Consider the following 19,249-nt stretch of genomic DNA (forward strand, 5'->3'; position numbering starts at 1 on the left):
TAGATGGGATCAGCAAACTTTCCCTAGGTGATTTCTCTGAATTGACATGTGTTTCTGAGAGTTAAAACATTTCAGCAAATTTTTAAAAACCCAACTTTTTATGTGCAAATAGAAGAGAAAGGGAAGGGGCAAGGAGGAATCTCCAGATACATAGCGCTTTCTGAAAATCATATTAGTTCAAGACATCTTGGACTGGTCATCAGAAATCACTAGCTTTCTGAAAAATTCAAGTATTTTTTATCCTGTGAAGTGCTATATCTTTTTTTGACAACAATTTTATTTTTTTTAGTGTAACATTGATTTTTTTAACCAATGTTTCTTTGTACACTAAACTTTGTAATAATTATTCCTTATTATTTCAGTGGGATATCCATAAACGCTGTCATATTTTTACACAATTGTTTTCCAGACCATAAGCCGAGCTTTCATGAATGGGAGTTCTGTTGAACATGTGATTGAGTTTGGGCTAGATTATCCTGAGGGAATGGCTGTTGACTGGATGGGAAAGAACCTCTACTGGGCAGATACTGGCACCAATCGCATTGAAGTAGCCCGCCTTGATGGACAGTATCGGCAGGTCCTTTTGTGGAAGGACTTGGACAATCCAAGGTCTCTGGCTCTTGATCCTACCAAAGGGTAAGGGACCATGTTGTTTTTCAAAGCTTTGTGTGTATATTCTTGTACATGACAAGTTACTTGCCATGTCTGCAGTGTCTTTGAAAAAACAATAAATGCTCTGCAAACCTATGAGTTACAATAAAAATTAATAACTGTCAACTTAATGGAAATTAAAATAAATTTAGAAAAATCAAACTGTGCAGGTAAACACGACCTTACCTAACTTGATACACTCTTTTTGTTCCACTTGTCATTGCAGGTATATGTACTGGACTGAATGGGGAGGTAAACCTAGAATAGTTCAAGCATATATGGATGGAACAAACAGCATCACTTTGGTGGATAAAGTGGGTCGTGCCAATGACCTCACTATTGATTACGAGGACCAAAGGCTATACTGGACTGACTTAGACACAAGCATGATTGAGTCATCAAATATGCTAGGTAATTTAGTGTTATGTTACATCAGCCAGTACAGAAATACGCATTGACCATAGTAAAGCAATTGAGAATATGGAATTGGAATAATATAATTGATACTAAATCTGTGTGTATGTTTTCCTTATTAGAGGAAATGGAGACATAAATGTTTACAGAGATAAAAAAAGCTTCCTAAATTAGTAACCGTATGATAATGTGAAGTTCAAGGGCAGCTTTGGCTGCAATGACCATGAAATGGTGGAATTCAAGATCCTTAAGGCAGCAAAGAGGACACACAGGAAGCACACTACCCTGGACTTAAGGAAAGCAGACACTGGCCTCTTCAGTGACCTGCTTGGTAGAGTACCATGAAATAAAGCCGTGGAGGGAAAAGGAGGCCGAGAAAGCTGGTTAATAAGCAAGGATCACATCCTCCAAGCTCAGGAGCAATGCATCCCAACAAAGTGGAAGTCAAGCAAAAATGCCAGGGGGCCTGCTTGGAGGAACAAGGAGCTCCTGGACAAACTCACACACAAAAAGGAGACCTTCAGCAGGTGGAAGCAAGAACAGGTAGCCTGTGAGGAATGGAGATAAATTGTCTAAGCAGCCAGGGATAAGGTTAGGAAAGCTAAAGCCCTGGTAGAATTGAATCTGGCCAGGGACATCAAAGGCAACAATAAAAGCTTCTATAGGTATGTTGGTGATAAAAGGAGGACTAGGGAAATCGTGGACCCTCCCTGAAAGGACACAGGAGACCTGGTCACACAGGATGTGGAGAATGCTGAGGGACTCAATGACTTTTTTGCCAGCAAGTGCTCAAACCACACTGCCCAAGTCACAGAAGGCAAAAGAAGGGACTGGGAGAATGAAGAACCACTCATGGTAAGGGTAGATCAGATCTGAGACCATCTAAAGGTCCTGAAGGTGCACAAGTTCATGGGACCTAATGAGATACATCTGTGGGTCCTGAGGGAACTGGCAGATGAAGTTGGTAAGCCACTACCCATCATGTTTTAGAAATCATGGCTATCTGGTGAAGTTCCCACTGACTGGAAAAGGGGAAACATAACCCCCATTTTTAAAAAGGGAGAAAAGAAAGACCTGGAGAATTACAGAAGGGAGATGATTCTCCCCTTCTAGTCAGCTGTTGTGATACCCCACCTGGAGTACTGTGTCCAGTACTTGGGTCCCTGTCACAGGAATGTTACGGAGCTGTTGGAGCAAGTCCAGAGGAGACCCAAGGAGATGATCAGAGGGCTGGAGTATCTATTCTATGAAGACAGGCTGAAAGAGTTTAGGTTGCTCAGCCTGGAGAAGAAAAGGCTTCAGGGAGACTTTGTAGCAGCCTTTCAGTATCTGAAGGGGGCCTACAGGCAAGCTGGAGACAGTTTTTCTAAAGGCATGTAGTAAACAGATGAAGAGTAACTGTTTTAAGATGAAAAAGGTTAGATTTAGATTAGCTATTAGGAAGAAATTCTTTTCAGTGAGGATGGTGAGACACTGGCACAGGTTGTCCAGGGAAGTTGTGCATCTCCCCTTCCTGGAAGTGTTCAAGGGCAGGCTGGATGGGACTGTGAGAAACCTGTTCTACTGGAAGGTGTTCCAGCCTATTCACGGGGGTTGTAACTAGATGATCTTTAAGGTCCCTTCCAAACTAAACCATTCTTATGATTCTGTGTTTTATAATGATTGTGAGATACAATGTATTTTCTCTGCATTGATAGGAAACTGCCTGTGTTTTATCAAAGCAAAAATGACCTCTGGGTTTCTCAGTCTGAATACTAGTTTTCTGTTGAGATACTACCTCTGTTTCGAGCTTCAGATTACTTGTATTTGTTCAAAACCAGAATACTTCTTCCATTTTCTCAAGTCTGAAAGTCTGTGCAGCTACTTCTGTTATGTATCATAACATGTCTTGTATACAACTTTACACATTTTCATATCCTCCATTGGAATTTCACTTATACATAAAAGGGGTGTGCTAAGATTTACTGAACTTTCACATTGATATTGACATGATAACTAAATGGATAAAAGAAAGGAGCTTTGTTTTCTGCAGCTGACATAGAGCTTTTTTATATTCCAGACATTTTGTAAATATTAAATGGTCTTCCGGGTTCTAGCTGAGGCAGATAATGCTTCCTTTTTGAGAAAATAGTCTCTGTGGAAGTTTCCAAATGCCAAACAGTGAAATCAGGGGTAGAATTGGAAATGGAATCCAGAAGTTCCTGACCTGACAGTCTGTCCCTGTTTCATTCCCAAGGAGAGGTCTTTGTGAGATGGGCATTTATACTTTATGTAGTGGAACACATAGTGTTTAGGCAAATTCATACAGGATTGTTACACCAGTGCCCTGACTGGTGACATAAACAATTTCCATACTTGTTTGTTTGAAAAGCTATAATTCACATTATTTTATTTATTTATTTATTTTTAATATATTATTGTCTGTGCATGTTTTCAGAGTGTGGAGAATCTACTAAGTTCGGTAAAACAGAGCAATGCATTTTTGGATTCCAGGGCTGTCACTGATTATGTATTTCTTGTATTTGTTGCTTTGGGAATGGATGTTACTGTTCAGAAATTCCAGTAAGATTGTTTCTTTATCTGGAGTTGCATTTTTCCATCCAGAGTGCATGATCTAACAAAGCTCTCACCAAGTTTCTGCATTATACCTAGAGAAACAAAATATCCAGAGGCAAGCTTGAACTAGAAAGTGATTGTGGCATTGAAAAGAAACACAGTATTGAAATCATCTGTGCTAAATGAAGCTGATGCTAAAGCTGAACCTACTCTTTAACATTTATTATGGTGAGAAAGTAGAAGGATGAGTGCTGAAGCTAACTATGTCTTTTTAGTTAGCAGACTCTGATAGACTTCTAGCAAGTGGGCTCATTGGTTAGGGAAATATTTTTAGACTTGGCCTACATTATTCAGTGCCGGTCTTCTTGCCAGGAGAGATCTTAATTAGTGTTGCTGATAGAAGTGTCTACCCCACCCACAGTGAATAAAACACTTTTAAGAGGATGAATGAATGCCGTCCTAGATTCATCTTGGGCATTACGTTACCCATTAGGAGAAAATCACACATTGGGGAGATTTTCCTCCATCTACTGACTATCAAAATTCAATTAGCTTATCTGTTCCCTTCAAAAGAGCCTATACCCTTAATTCATTACTGTGAAACAGAATTGCTCTAAGAAGTACATGAGAGTGTACGAGAGTGCCCCTAATTTGAATACTTTAAGTGCCTAAAAGTAGTTGGAAGGTTGTCTATTTAGTTCTGGTTGTGTATAGGGAAGTGGCTTCATGTTCTAGTCTTTAGGTTTTGCATTCTTTCCTGTGTTGACCAAGTGGGAGACGGTGTGGTGGAAAGTAGGCTAGGGGAAGAAAGATGAGGTGTTCTGTAGAATCTAGCATTAGATTTTTGAGGCAAGAGATTATGCTGATGAAGGCTACTTCTTCATTTGATGTAAAGTGGCAGAGGTTCATAGAATTTTATGCTTGAAAATGTTTAGGAAGGTGATTTAAATTAAGACTTCATCTACTTTAGTAGTCCATCTCTTCAGAGGCTATCTAATGCTCTAGAAGGTGTTAAATCTGTTGTGAGTATTGCTGATGGAGCCAGTGAGTATGGGAGAATTGGGATTTATGCTAAACAAATGGTTTCCTAAACTCTTGGAATATCTGTATGCTAAATTGCACTGCAAAAGAATTGTGTTTCTTGAGTGAAACACCATAATTTCTCATAGCTCCTTTCTCTGTGAATCTCAATTTTATTTTTCCTTTCATGCATATTAATTGGGGGGTTTTATTGACCTAAGTGATTAATGGAGCTGATACTATTCTTGAATATGTTTTCCAATATCTATTTTGGGTTTATAAGCATGAGAGTACTAGTAGAGCATATAGAGTAGTATTTATTTAAGTTACAAACACTGGCATGGTTTCAAATTGCTCTATAGGCAAGAGGGTATCAGGATAAGGTTTTTGAATGCAAGTGTTTAGGTTGTCTGTTGAGCAGATACTGCTTAATAATGAGTCCCATGGTAGTCACCTGGGAAATTAGGTGTTATTTTAAAAAAGGAAGGAAAAACTTTTTCTCGATGGCCATCACACTCTTCATTTCATGACTTAGGAATTGTCCTTTAGTTGATTATCCTTATTTTTGCAGGACAAGAACGAGAAATCATAGCAGATGATCTACCTCATCCATTCGGATTAACCCAATATAGTGACTACATCTACTGGACAGACTGGAATCTTCATAGCATAGAAAGAGCAGACAAGACCAGTGGGAAGAACAGGACACTTATTCAGGGCCACCTGGATTTCGTGATGGATATTTTGGTTTTCCATTCTTCACGTCAGGATGGCTTGAATGATTGTATGCAAAATAATGGCCATTGTGGTCACTTGTGCCTTGCCATACCAAATGGATACAGGTGTGGCTGTGCTGCTCATTATACCCTGGATCCCAACAACAGAAACTGTAGCTGTAAGCCTTTTTGTTTGCTACTATATTCTTCAGTGATTCTGGTTCCCAGGTGTGATCCTTTTCAGTATAGAAAGGGAAAGGATATCACAAATCTATTTCAAAGGTTTTGGCATTAAAGGTGATCTTTAAAAATGAGGATAGAGTATGGAGTTTTGTATCCATTTTTGTGACCTGAATTAGGGTTGAAGATTTGTATTTCAGTTCTTAGACATAACAGCACTGTCCAGTCTGATCTTTCTGGTTTTACTAGAAGTGATTCACCTGTGTGACTGAAGCTTTCCCAGTCCTGACCCAAGTGTTTAGGTGGGTGGAATAGAAATTTTAAACAAAAATATGAAATGTTTAATAAAGTCAGCAATAATAACATCCAATAAAAGAGTAGTCTAAGTAGTCTGTGTGAAGTGAACATGCACTTGAAATTCATAGAAGTTTGTTTTCCCACAATGTGATATTATGAGCCTGCAAGTTCACTGCTTGTCCAATGAGAATTTAAGTTTCTAGTAAAAATAGCAAATGAGTAGAAAATGGAAAATAGAAATGTTGACTTTAAAAAAAGAAACCAGCAAAGCTTCAGGCATCCTGGCACAGTAGCCTATAAGAAAATTTTAAATGGATGAAAGGATGAGTTCATGAAAAGCAGGTCCTGCTTGACAAACCTGATCTCCTTCTATGACAGGGTGAACTCCGCTTAGTGGATGAGGGAAAGGCCTTGGATGTTGTTTATCTGGACTTAATAAAGCCTTTGACACAGTTTCTCACAGCATTCTTCGGGAGAAACTGTCTGCTCCTTGCTTGGACTCCTTTTTACTCTTTGCTGGGTAAAAAACTGTCTGGATGGCCAGACCCCAAGAGTTGTGGTGAATGGAGTTAAATCTGGTTGGTGTTGCCCAGTCACAAGTGGTGTTGCCCAGGGCTCAGTGTTGGGGCCAGTGCTCTTTAGTATCTTCATCAATGATCTGGACAAGGGAATTGAGTGCACCCTCAGTAAGTTTGCAGATGACACTAAGCTGGGGGATGGTGTTGATCTTCCTGAGGGTAGGAAGGCTCTGCAGAGGGACCTGGACAGGCCGGATTGACGGGCCAAGACCAGCTGTATGAGGTTCAACAAGGCCAAGTGTTAGGTCCTGTGCTTGGGTCACAGCAACCCCATGCAACACTACAGACTTGGGGAAGAGTGGCTGGAGAGCTGCCCAGTGGAGAAGGATGTGGGGGTGTTGATGGACAGCCAGCTGAATATGAGCCAATAGTGTGTCCAGGTAGCCAAGAAGGCCAACAGCATCTTGGCTTGTATCAAAAATAGTATGGCCAGCAGGACTAGAGATGTGATTGTCCCCCTGTACTTGGCACTGGTGAGGCTGCACCTCGAATACTGTATTCAGTTTTCGGCCCCTCAACTACAAGAAAGATATTGAGGTTTTTGAGCATGTCCAAAGGAGAGCAACAAAGCTGGGTAAGGATTTAAACAAGTCTTATGAGGAGCAGCTGAGGGAACTGTTTTTTTTTTAGCGTGGAGAAGGCAAGGCCTATGGGCAGGCCTTATTTTTCTGCAATATGTGAACAGGCATTGTATCCAAGTTGGTTTTGCTTTCTTCACCACCCCAGGAGGTGTTTAAAAGATATGTAGTATGGTACTTAGGGACGTGGTTTAGTTGTGGACTTGGCAGTGTGCTAGGTTAACAGTTGGACTTGATGATTTTAAAGGTCTTTTCCAACTTAAGTGATTCTATGATGATATAGGAAAGCCTGTGACTGTGTATTGCCCACTGTCATGGATATTACTTAAATTCCTCATGAGGAACATAGTTATTTTAAATAATGAAAAGGAAACACTTTCTGGGTGAGAATGTGCACATTTACCCTCCAGAAGCACATGAACATTTTCAACTTATTAGCAAAAACCTCCAGTTATCATTTACCTCAGTTTTCATTGTCACTCTGGGATTTTGTCCTGAGTATTCCTTGTCTTCTGTGTGGGTGTATTTTTGACCATGTGAGTTACATTTTCTTATGCATTCTGTGTTGCCTTGTTTCAGCCCCTGCCAGCTTCCTATTGTTTAGCCAGAAATCTGCAATCAGCCGGATGATACCAGATGATCAGCAAAGTCCAGATATCATCCTGCCTATGCATGGTCTGAGGAATGTCAAGGCTATTGATTATGATCCCTTAGATAAATTGATCTACTGGGTGGATGGACGTCAGAATATTATAAAACGGGCCAAAGATGATGGCACCCAGGCAAGTGTACATGATGTATATAGTTTTGTTTCAGTCCTTTTGTGAGCTGTGTACTTTATGCTTGACTTTCCACTTCCACCCCCTGCACCAAGGAATCACCTATTTAAACTTTTGCCAGCACTTGTTCATGTGTATTATATTTATATGTGAAAATCATTAAAGACTTTTAGGATCATAATTTTAATTTATACACAAAGAAGTGTAATAGAATATAGTACACCAAATGTATCTGAAACTATAAGCCTTGACTTGAAATCTTTAGTTAAGGATGTGCACTGAAGTAAGATATACTTCACCAGACAGACAAATTGTATTCTAAAATCAATATTGGCATGAGATATCATGCTAATTGTGTGATTATGTTGTCATAATTGTAAAACTCAAAATTTTGTTACTGAGTTGGGGACATTATTCTTTTGCACTAGTTATTCACGTAACAGTGAAAGAAGTGTACTGTTCTTCCAGGTAGTGTTACATGTTAACATAGCTTATATCCCAGGTCAAGTTAACACATTCTTTAAAACCAGTTGTTTGAATAAAAATATAAAATTAAATGGACAGTGTGTAAGTTATATTTTTCTAGTTCTTGGGCAGTCATATCTAAATAATATGACATGTTTCGATGGAAATGGACTAGTCTCTTCATGCATCTAGAGCCTCAGAGGTTTTATGATTCACTTTAAAGGAAGAGATGACAATTTTATTTTTTGGAGTTGGGAGAAGGTAAGTTGGGATGAACAACCAGATGTGTTGTGGATTAATTTTGCAGAAGTTTTGCTCTTGCTTTTTGGGATTATGCCAGGTGCTAATTGTTTCTTCTCTTTGGTACTAGCTAAGTGCAAATTGCAATGAAGTTCCATTTGCTCTGTGTTTTCCTCTGCCTTGGTCACTCAGCTTTGAAGATGCAGATCCCCTGCAAATTTTGACTTTCCAGTTTTCACTAGCTAAATCATGCTGTTTGCAGATGATGTATATGAATTCCATACCTAGGTAACGTTACCTTTGATTTCAGGAAAATTATTTTATTTCTAGGCACACTGGCAAGACAAAATAGGGATAAAGTTTTATATAAAAAGAAAAAAAAAAGGCTGTATATCACTATGCAGAATTTGGAGGCTTAAAACCAAATTGTGGAAATACAACCTCAATAAGTAATGCTCTGTTGGGTGGTTCATTTGACTTAAGCTGAATACGGAATGGTGTCTTCAGCTTTCTTGACCCATATGAACTACTTCTGGTACTATTTTTGTGTTTGGATTGGGAGCACCACACTAGCACACTTAAGGAAGTTAAGGAACTTGACAATAATGTCAAGTTTTGTAAGGTCCATCATAAAGCCGTGATGGTGAAAACAAGGTAATGTTGGATGTGAAGCAGGGCTGTAACCATTTGGCATGTAAGCAAACAGAACAAAGTTTCATTAAAATATTTTAGTTTTTAAAAGAAGCCAGGACTTAAAATCAAAATCTACCATGCTACAAATAATGAGACTTTGGCAAGAGACAGAGATTTGTTCAGCTGACTGTATAACAGTGCAGGTCTGGCCAGAAGGCTGCCTTGTTTCTTGCATTGTTGCATTCAAGATTGTTCCATGCACAAACATTCTCTATTGCTTTCTTCCATCTCCTGCTAATTAATTCTACTTATAGAAGGCCCCATAACTGCTTTCTGGGGAGTTTTGCATAATCTGACAGATTTTGTCCAGGTTTTTTTCCTTTAATCCATAGTTTGAATAAAATATCTTTTTCTTAAGTTTTATCATATTTCTTGTATTTGTTGTTTCCTCGTGGGTTGTTTTTAAGTGTTTCTGGACCATCATGTATGTAAACCATGCTTTCTGTGGAATCAGTGTTCTTCAATCAATAGCCAGAATAACTACTGGAAAATTTTCCCTGTATATTGTCTTGCAGCCTTTCACTGTTGTGAGCACTCCAAACCAAAGCCAGAACCTAGAGAAGCAGCCACATGACCTCAGCATTGATATATATAGCCATACCTTGTACTGGACCTGTGAGACCACAAATTCAGTTAATGTCCACAGGCTGAATGGTGAATCAATTGGGATGGTGCTGCGAGGAGATCATGACAGGCCCAGAGCCATTGTGGTGAACGCAGAGCGAGGGTAAGATTCCTTTTTGTACCTTGTACAGAGCACTTTTGGGATGTACGTGAACTGTGTGTGTAAATTTTATGTTGCATCTGTATATTTTAAAAAGCTGAACTTTTGCATATGTAATTGTTTAGGATGTAGGTGACTGCTTGTCTGATTCTGGCTTTTAATAGTATCTAGCTTTCTTTTCATGTTGCCTTCTTTGCTGCCTCCTCTTGCTGTGCTGACTTAGACGTTCACCCAGCCATGTGGTTGGTTGTAGCGACAAACTAACCCAGGTGGGAAAAGCAAAGCAAAATCACTATATCCTATTCACTGCATAAGTGTACCAGCCCCACCACCTAATAGGAAAAACAATGTGTTTACACTGTGTTTACAGCTGGGGGTCTGACTAATAAATGTTCAGTCATCATAAAACAGAAGTTACCAGGGGAAAAAAAAAAGGGAACTGTCATATAGTTCAAATATTCCCACTAATGTAACTGTATAAACAAACAAATCTCTTATGTTCTATAAATTTTTAAGTTAGTTCTGCCTTGGTGTGTGCACTAGAGTGATTTCCCACAGGAAGAAAATATTTTGTTTTGCTGCAAAGCAATTTTGGTTACATTCAGCAGATCTCATCTCCACTTTGGGTAGCTTTGGGTAGCTTCAGGTAGCTTCATTCTTGGAGGTCAGAGATGGTCCTTTTCTGTTCTTTATTACATCCATGCTTAAATCCCCATTTACTTCTAAATGGCTTAACATGTGCTTGACAGATATTGATTTACAGTATTTTATAACTGCATGGATATAGGAGTAACCAGACACTCATCTGGAGCATTTGTAGAGTTGGTATTTTATACAATATTCAGTGTACTCTGCACAGTTCAAAAGCTGGTGTGGAGCGAGAGGGATTGGAGGAAGGATTCTAATCTTATTGGGACTAAGTCACTTGGACATAGTTTGCATTTATAAAAGCTTATCTGCTTTCTCCTTTACAATGGGAGTTGGGTTTGTTGATCTCCAAAACTTCCAACTTTTCTAGTGAGGTTTTCAAATGATATAGAGATAAATCTGCTTTTAAAATAGAGGAGGAAAATATGGGGGAGGGACTGGGCTGAAAACTGTGACTACCTGGGAGAGCTTAGTGAGTGATCTGTGTATTGAACTTTTGCCTTAGTTCCAGAAATCCTTCCATCCCCCTCTCCCTTGACTGCACTTGGTGACTTCTTCCTCATTGTGCCATCACAAAAGGCTATGCAGCAATGTAGCCCACTGTAGTAGGGAGTTTGCCCATGTTATCCACCACTGAAAAAACAATGAACTTTTCCCTGAGGGAGTTCTGAGTTTATCATGTGAGTGCACAAGCCCTTTTTTCCACATGCCGGGGCTGGGGGGGGGGGGTGCGGGGGAGGGGAAAGGGAAGGGCAGAAACTGCTTCTGTTTGCAGCTGAACTGGCTTAGGAAGATACAAAGAATTTGTAGAACTAAGACATCAGGAATGTGCCATCCTCAGTTGTTCTTCCTTCTCTGTTCTTTGCTGCTCTTAAAGTTGGTAGGAACTTTTACTTGCTGAGAAGGAAGGCAACCCAGGAGAGGAGGTGACAGTTAAGGGTTTTTTTTGTCAGAGCTGCTGGGCTTTGATTCATAGATGGGGACAACTTCACCCAAGAACAGCTGCAGAAAGTCTGTGCTAATCTGTTACAGCCCTGACCTCCACTGCAGGAACAGTGCTGCCAGAGCAGTGGTGTTGAGTGCTGAAGCATATTATGGCCAGGCATTTTATGGCCTAATACATATTTTATGTATTAGGGACAAATGCTGTTAATTTCAAGCTGTCTCAGTATGCCAGTTAGGAAGTGTTTGGGGTTTTGCAGCTGACAGATCTGGATCTTTGCAGCTGGGACCAACAGTAACTGAAGTCATCCCCATGTAAACCATTCCCACTTACAATGTAGAACCTGTGTGCAAAGGTGAGTTTCCTACTTTCTGAAGCTCTCAGTTAAGTAGCTGGTGTCTTTGTCCTCAGATACATGTACTTCACCAATATGCAAGAGCGAGCTCCCAAAATTGAGCGTGCAGCCCTTGATGGCACAGAGAGAGAAGTGCTTTTTACAACTGGGTTGATTCGACCAGTAGCACTGGTGATCGACAATGAGCTTGGAAAGCTTTTCTGGGTGGATGCAGATCTGAAACGCATTGAAAGCTGTGACTTGTCAGGTATGTAGTATCCAGTTAAACATATGGAGTGGGCTGTGTAGGACATCATTCCCTCTTTGATTCTGACCTCACTAACTTCTACCTCCACTGTTGCCAGTTCTGTGTAGGCAGTCACAGATGACAGTTGCTGTTGGGCTCCCATCTTTGGTGCAATTGAAAGAAACATGTCTGTAATGATTGCCACTCTCCTACTGTTAATACATTCCGAAAGCAGCTCTCACAAGATCAGATTTGAATAGGTGTTGCAAGTCTTATAGCCCCTAAATCACCTACCCTTTTTTTTCCATGTGGTTTGAAAAGTTTGCTTAACTCTTCAATTTTTCTTTCTCTGGAGTTTACAGCTTAGTAAATCAAGGTAGCTTGATTGAATGGAAGGGGAATGGCTTTCTTCTAAGATGGATTATGAGGCAGCTCATCTGGAATATCAGTATTGCAAAATAATGGAGAGATGTCAGGTCACTGCAGTTCTCCCATGTTAGTAAGATCAAGCATTACTCCACATGCATAGCAGTATCACCACATGGATCTTAGAGGGTGCTGTTAATAATTAACTTTTAAAAGCACTTGGTAGTGCTGAAGAAGTGGAGAAATGGGCTCACTCATCTGGTAAGTCGTATAGCACAGAGGATCCAATGGCCCTGCTTTCTGACTCATGATTCTTTCATCATCATCCGTGTATCCAGAAATGAAAATCCTAAAGACAGTACAGAAGGAAGGGAACAAGTGTGAGGGAGTGGAATCTGAGCTGGTTCTAGTGTTTGGCATCTGCCCTAAAAAGCTGATTCTTCAATTTTCATTAGCTCTTCTCTTCGTGCCACTTGGTCACATCATTCCCTTGTGTTGTAGTGAGGCAATGAACAAGAACAGGATAAAATTGGTTCACTTTTTTACCAAGGCAGTTCACTTTTAACCACTTAAAAACTGACTCATGGTCAGACTCAGGTCTGTTCTGCCAGAGAGAGGATAAAAAGATGAAGCTGGAGCAGCCCCTGTCTTTCATCAGTTATCAAGCTGGAGAGGGGAGTATTGTCAAACTGTCTGTGGAGCACCAAAACATCCAATCCAGGATGGGTGTCAGAGAACCTACAGAAATTTGTAGGAGCAAAGAAGATAGGAGGGAGACAAGACATGACCTATGAAAAAAAAATTTGAGAAAAAAAGGTTGACAGTGGAACACATAACACAGAATGCATCAGAGAAGGTTTTGTCTAGTGATGTACGAAAAGTGCTGTAGGAAGAAATCCAAAAGTAAAAGGACAAGGCAGAAAAGCAGCATTATGCAGGTATTGGGAGACAAGGAGTGTAGCAAAAAGAAAAATTAATTGAAAAGGGAGGACTCATCAATAAGTAGTGCTGCTCCTGATAAGAAGGTGGCCCCCATGTAACAGGAAACCATATTAAAATTGCAGAATCAGAGAATGTGTGGGTTTGGAAGGGACCTTTAAAGGTTTTCTAGTCAAGCTCCTCATGCACAGAGACCTTTTTGACTAGATCAGGTTGCTCAGACATTTGTCAAGCTTACCTTGGATGTCTCCAGGGATGGGATCTCCACCACCTGTTTGGATAATCTGTCCCTGTGCTTCACCACCCTCATAGTAAAGAGTTTCTTCCTAATGTCTAACCTAAATATGTCCTCTCATTACAAGCCCTTGTGAAAGTCCCTCCCTGGCTTTCCTGTAGGTCTTCTTTAGGTTCTGGAAGGCTGCTATAAGGTCCCCCCAGAGCCTTCTCCTCTCCAGGCTGAACAATCCCAACTCTCTCAGCCTGTCTTTGTAGGAGAAGTGCTCCAGCCCTCTGATCATTTTTGTGGCCCTTCTCTGGCTCGTTCCAACAGGTCCATGTCTCTGTTTTGTTGAGGGCTCCAGAACTGGACACAGTATTCCAGGTGGGGTCTCACTAGAGCAGAGTAGAGGGGGGAGAATCAAATCCCTCGACCTGCTGACCACACTTCTTTTGATGCAGCCCAGGGTGCAGTTGGCCCTCTAGGTGGCTGAGAGTGCCCATTGTTTGCTCATGTCCAACTTTTCGTCCACCAGTATCCCCAAGTCTCTTTCTTCAGGGTTGCTCTCTTATCGCATCATCCCCCAGCCTGTATTGATAATGAGGATTGCCTCTACCCAGGTGCAGGACCTTGCGCTTGTCCTTTTTGAACCTCATGACTTTCACATGAGCCCACTTCTCTAGCTTGTCCAGCTTGTTCAGGTCCCTCTGGATAACAGCCCATCCCTCTGGTTTGTCAACCGCACCAGTTAGCTTGGTGTCATCTGCAAACTTGCTGAGGGTGCCCTCAAACCCACTGTCTGTATTGTTGATGTAGATATTGAACAGCACTGATCCCGGTTGGACCCCTGAGGGATTACTTATTACTTAATGTAGCTGTAGCTTACTGTGGACCTAGCTGTGCCTAGGTGTTCTACTTGTATGTACATAAGCATCCTTTTTTCCCCTTTGATTTAGCACACATTCAAGGTTGAGACAGAGCTGGCAGATGGGGGTGGGCAGGGGGCAGGTGCTTCTTGCTTGTCACGTTACAGGTTGGAAGATGGAGTGTCTTTGCATAGTACAGCATAAAATGCAGAGGAGTCTGTTCAATTTTGGCTAAGATCCAAGTCTTGAATGAGTAAGACCTGACAATAGAACTTAGGTATGAATGAATCTGCAGCTAGGTCATCACATGCAGGTAATTGTATCCTGTGAATGCAGCTTCCTTGGTATGCATTCTTCTTTCTCATGACATTAAAACTCAATGTAAGCATATGTTTGCATACTGGATATATATTTTAATACCATACTTTGGATCTTTTTTCAGGAAAAATTAAACTTTTTTTGTTTAATATTGAACCAAAGTTTTTAGTGCACGTGTTTGATGGGGACACAGTTAAAGAATCAAACCTTATACGTAAGATAAAAGCTGGGTAAAACTACAGGATTAGAAGAATACTAGAGGCTATCATGGAGCCATAAAACTATGGCTGTATTTGATCCATCTGATCTCACTGTAATTTCATTCATTGAGCTGTTGATTTTTTTAAATGAATTAACAGCATATATTTATTTTAACATATTTTGCAGTCTTGCATTGCAACTTCAACAGAAATTTGTTAGCCAAAGTTATGTTGGCTTGACTTGGTCCCTTTAAAGAGTATTTTCAGAGCAAAGACTTTAAAATGGGCATATATTAGCAAAAAGATTTTAGTGTAAAATGAGGCTGCTGTAAAAATTGGACCAAAGTTGCCTACAGCATTGTTCATGCCAGTTAGACTCTTCTAGACAGCTTTTTTCCATTCTAGGCTTGGGGAGCTGTTGGGATTATCCTGATAAACAGCATCCTGCTAAATCATATAAAAATTTCAGATTTCCATGCTTAAGTTTCGGAGATGGGTGAAAGACCTATAAACCTGTGTAACAGTTTTCTTTATGAGGTTCTTGAATTTTTCAGTTGGAGTTAATGATTGTTTTTAGAGATTCACAAATAATTTGCAAATAACTCATCTGCCACACCAGTCAAAAAAAGTAGTGGTTTGTCTTATTGTTGGAGTTACTGGAAAAACTATAAAACTGCTGTGGTGAAAATGTGCCTGGAGGTGTCGCTGAGATAAAATCAGGCTATATCCTGCATCACAATGGCCTCCATTAAAAAACCAAACAAACAAAAACAACAGAACAGGTCATTGTCATAGGAGACTCCGTCAGTTCTGAAGGGAATAAGAAGGCCAGATATGCAGACTGGGCTCTCTTCTTAGGGAAGTCTACTGCCTCCCTGGGGCCTGAGTTAAAGCTTTGTACCCTGGTATCATGAATTGATAGTTTTCAGTTCTTGAAGAAGTGAGGAGGAAACTCAGCAAAACCACTACCTTGGACTTCTGGCAGTCAGAGTTTAACTGTTTAGAAAACTGGTTGAGAAAGTCCCTTGGGAGGAAGTCCAGAAGGGCAAAAGAATCTCAGAAGGCTGGGCACTCATTAAGTAAGAAATCCTAAAGGCACAGGAGCAGGTTGTCCCTGTGTTCCAAAAGGTGAGCTGGTGGGGAAGAAAACTGTTTTGACTGAACAGGGAGCTTTGGTTGGAACTCAGTTTAAAAAAAGAGTTTATGGCCTTTGGAAGAAGGGGCAGGCAATTCAGAGGACTACAAAGATGGCATTAAGCTATGCATGGAGAAAATTAAAAGCACCAAAGCCCAACTAGAATTTAGTCTAGCTACTGCTGTAAAAGAGAATAAAAAATGTTTCTATAAATACATTAGCAACAAAGGGAGGGCTGAGGAGAATGTCCATAATATATTGAATGTGGGGGGAAGCAGTGACAAGGGATGTGGAGAAGGCTGAGGTACTTCATGCCTTCTTTGCCTCAGTGTTTAGTAGTAAGACCAGTTGTTTTCTGGGTACCTAGTCCCCTGAGCTGGAAGACAGGGACAGGGAGCAGAATGGAGCCATTATAATCGATGGAGAAATTGTTAGTGACCTGATGCACCACTTAGACATACAGAATGTATACCCAAGTGCAGAAATGCTCACCAAGCCACTTAACATTGTTTATCTGCAGTCCTGGCTAAACAGGGAGGTCCCAGTGGACTGGAGGTTAGCAAATGTGACTCCCATATACAAGAAGGGCCAGAAGGAAGATCTGGGGAGCTGCAGACCTGTCAATCTGACCTTGGTGCAAAGGAAGGTTATAGAGCAGTGGCACATGCAGGACAAGCAGGTGATCTGGCCCAGTCAGCATGGGTTCATGAAAAGCAGGTCCTGCTTGACAAACCTGATCTCCTTCTATGACAGGGTGAGCTCTGCTTAGTGGATGAGGGAAAGGCTTTGGATGTTGTTTATCTGGACTTAATAAAGCCTTTGACACAGTTTCTCACAGCATTCTTCTGGAGAAACTGTCTGCTCCTTGCTTGGACTCCTTTTTACTCTTTGCTGGGTAAAAAACTGTCTGGATGGCCAGACCCCAAGAGTTGTGGTGAATGGAGTTAAATCTGGTTGGTGTTGCCCAGTCACAAGTGGTGTTGCCCAGGGCTCAGTGTTGGGGCCAGTGCTCTTTAGTATCTTCATCAATGATCTGGACAAGGGAATTGAGTGCACCCTCAGTAAGTTTGCAGATGACACTAAGCTGGGGGATGGTGTTGATCTTCCTGAGGGTAGGAAGGCTCTGCAGAGGGACCTGGACAGGCCGGATTGACGGGCCAAGACCAGCTGTATGAGGTTCAACAAGGCCAAGTGTTAGGTCCTGTGCTTGGGTCACAGCAACCCCATGCAACACTACAGACTTGGGGAAGAGTGGCTGGAGAGCTGCCCAGTGGAGAAGGATGTGGGGGTGTTGATGGACAGCCAGCTGAATATGAGTAAGTATAACCCCAATTGCAAGTCCAAGAATTTCTGAGCTCTACACAACTAAATTTGATTTGAGTGCACACTGTCTGTCATGACAGTCAAGCAAGAGTCACTGCAGGTGGTAATTTTATGTGCAAAATTAATTGAATCTTTAATTGAAATAAATGTTACATTCTTACGTTTGGCTGAGCTCTACATAATTTATGCAGCAAATTAGTTTAATCCAGTTCTCATAGCATTTTTGTTATGTATCCAGATTTTATACTCTGATTTTTTGTAGGTATTAAAACTTTTAATTTTTAAATGCAAACAGGCATAAGCTCATTATTCCAAAATAAAATATGAAAGCAAAAGAAACACCAAGTTGTGATTTTGTTTTGATTCCTCATTTTTGAAATTAAATATATCCAGTATACATAGGCATTATACAACCTCAATATGGTTTCTGTTAATTAACAGAATAATTTGGGATCTCCTGTTCACCCTAGACAAGCATAACAAAAGCAACAGTTAAATGCCACTAAGTGTAGGGCAGCACACAGTAGAAGACTGCAAGCAATTAAACTTAAAAGCCATCATAAATGCATTTTTATTTAACTGATGTTTAGACATTGGCTGAGAGCAGATTTTTACAGATTTATGTAGAGCAAAGAAACTGAGTATTTGATAATGTTCCTGTTCAAGAGTACGCTGAGTTTCTTGGAGTTCAGGTTTTCTGGTTGATTACTGAAAGAAAAAGATAAAGTAATTAAAGAAGTGTGGCTTTTAGAAAATGACCTTTTCTTTCATGATCATATCTCTGATTGTGAAATAGCCTATGGCAGGGTTTGTGTACTTGCCTCTTTCTTGGTATGATAAATCTGCTTTATTGAGTAATGGTAGTGAAGCTAATTGGTTGTATTTCACTCTAACTTATAGATTCCAATGAAGCGGAATCTTTGTATGTGAATGGAATTCCAGTCAAAGTGGAATCGGTGTGTGAATATATTGTAAAAATTGTGGCCCAGAAGCAGAGTCTGTGTCTCGGTTTAGTGGTCAGAGTAAACCAAACCCCAGAGAACAGAATTGCTCTCTGTTACCCCCCTGCACCCTCCCAAGGGAAGAAAGAAGTGGAATAAGGAGGAGACACTTAAAAGGTTGGAAGTTAAAACTAGGACAGGTTTAATAGAACAGGGAAGAGATAGTAATACATGGGATAATGAAAAAATACAGAAATACATACAAAACCTCATTTCAATGGTCACTCATTTAAGTGTCTGAAAGTCCCTCGCGGCAGAGCCAACTCAGGAAAAGGGTCCAGGACTCTTTCCAGCACCCGATGGATTCAGATTGTGTAGAGCATGTGGCAAGCTGGAGACAGAGAGCATGAGCCTCTCTCCAAGACCTCCAAGTGCAGTGAAGCAGCAAGCAAGAAGGGAAAAAGGAAGGGATGGACTTCCCATCCTCCTGGCTTTTATAGGGTATGATAAGAAATGGGAGGGAACACTGACTCCTCTCTGTTCTGCCCCTTGGATCACTCTGGGTCTTAAACACGCTCTCTCTAAGTCCTTATACTGATACCATAAAATTAATCTGTGCCCTCCTCAAATCAGAACCATCTGTATTGGTGACATTGACTTTTAGGGACTGCACACAATTACATGTAACAGAGCACGTAAACATGAGACTGATCATGGCTGGCTGACGAGCAAGTATATGCAAGGATGAGCTGTGGTTCATATTGTCTCTGCTTGCTCTCATGACATGGCAACTGGTTGCATTTAGCTGAGATGAGGCTGAACAAGCAGCCTTGGTCTGCATAGACAAATGAAGTTAGTGACCTTACAGCTATCTATTTTCA

The 19,249-nt window shown here is 40.7% G+C and overlaps 1 protein-coding gene across 7 annotated transcripts in view; it reads left to right on the forward strand.

Annotated features, from left to right (window-relative positions):
* Positions 1-19,249, forward strand: part of LRP5 (LDL receptor related protein 5) — a 170,337-nt gene that overhangs the window by 124,389 nt on the left and 26,699 nt on the right. For 6 of the 7 annotated variants that reach the window (XM_051620242.1, XM_051620243.1, XM_051620244.1 and 3 more), the window contains 6 exons: positions 410-636; positions 878-1,062; positions 5,213-5,536; positions 7,570-7,772; positions 9,683-9,894; positions 11,894-12,084. In XM_051620242.1, the coding sequence (XP_051476202.1) occupies positions 410-636; positions 878-1,062; positions 5,213-5,536; positions 7,570-7,772; positions 9,683-9,894; positions 11,894-12,084 (1,342 nt within the window). The remainder of the gene's footprint in view (positions 1-409; positions 637-877; positions 1,063-5,212; positions 5,537-7,569; positions 7,773-9,682; positions 9,895-11,893; positions 12,085-19,249) is intronic. The other variant, XM_051620246.1, reaches the window with a different exon arrangement.

This window comes from Apus apus, chromosome 5, assembly GCF_020740795.1.
Source record: "Apus apus isolate bApuApu2 chromosome 5, bApuApu2.pri.cur, whole genome shotgun sequence".
Taxonomy (NCBI): Eukaryota; Metazoa; Chordata; class Aves; order Apodiformes; family Apodidae; genus Apus; species Apus apus.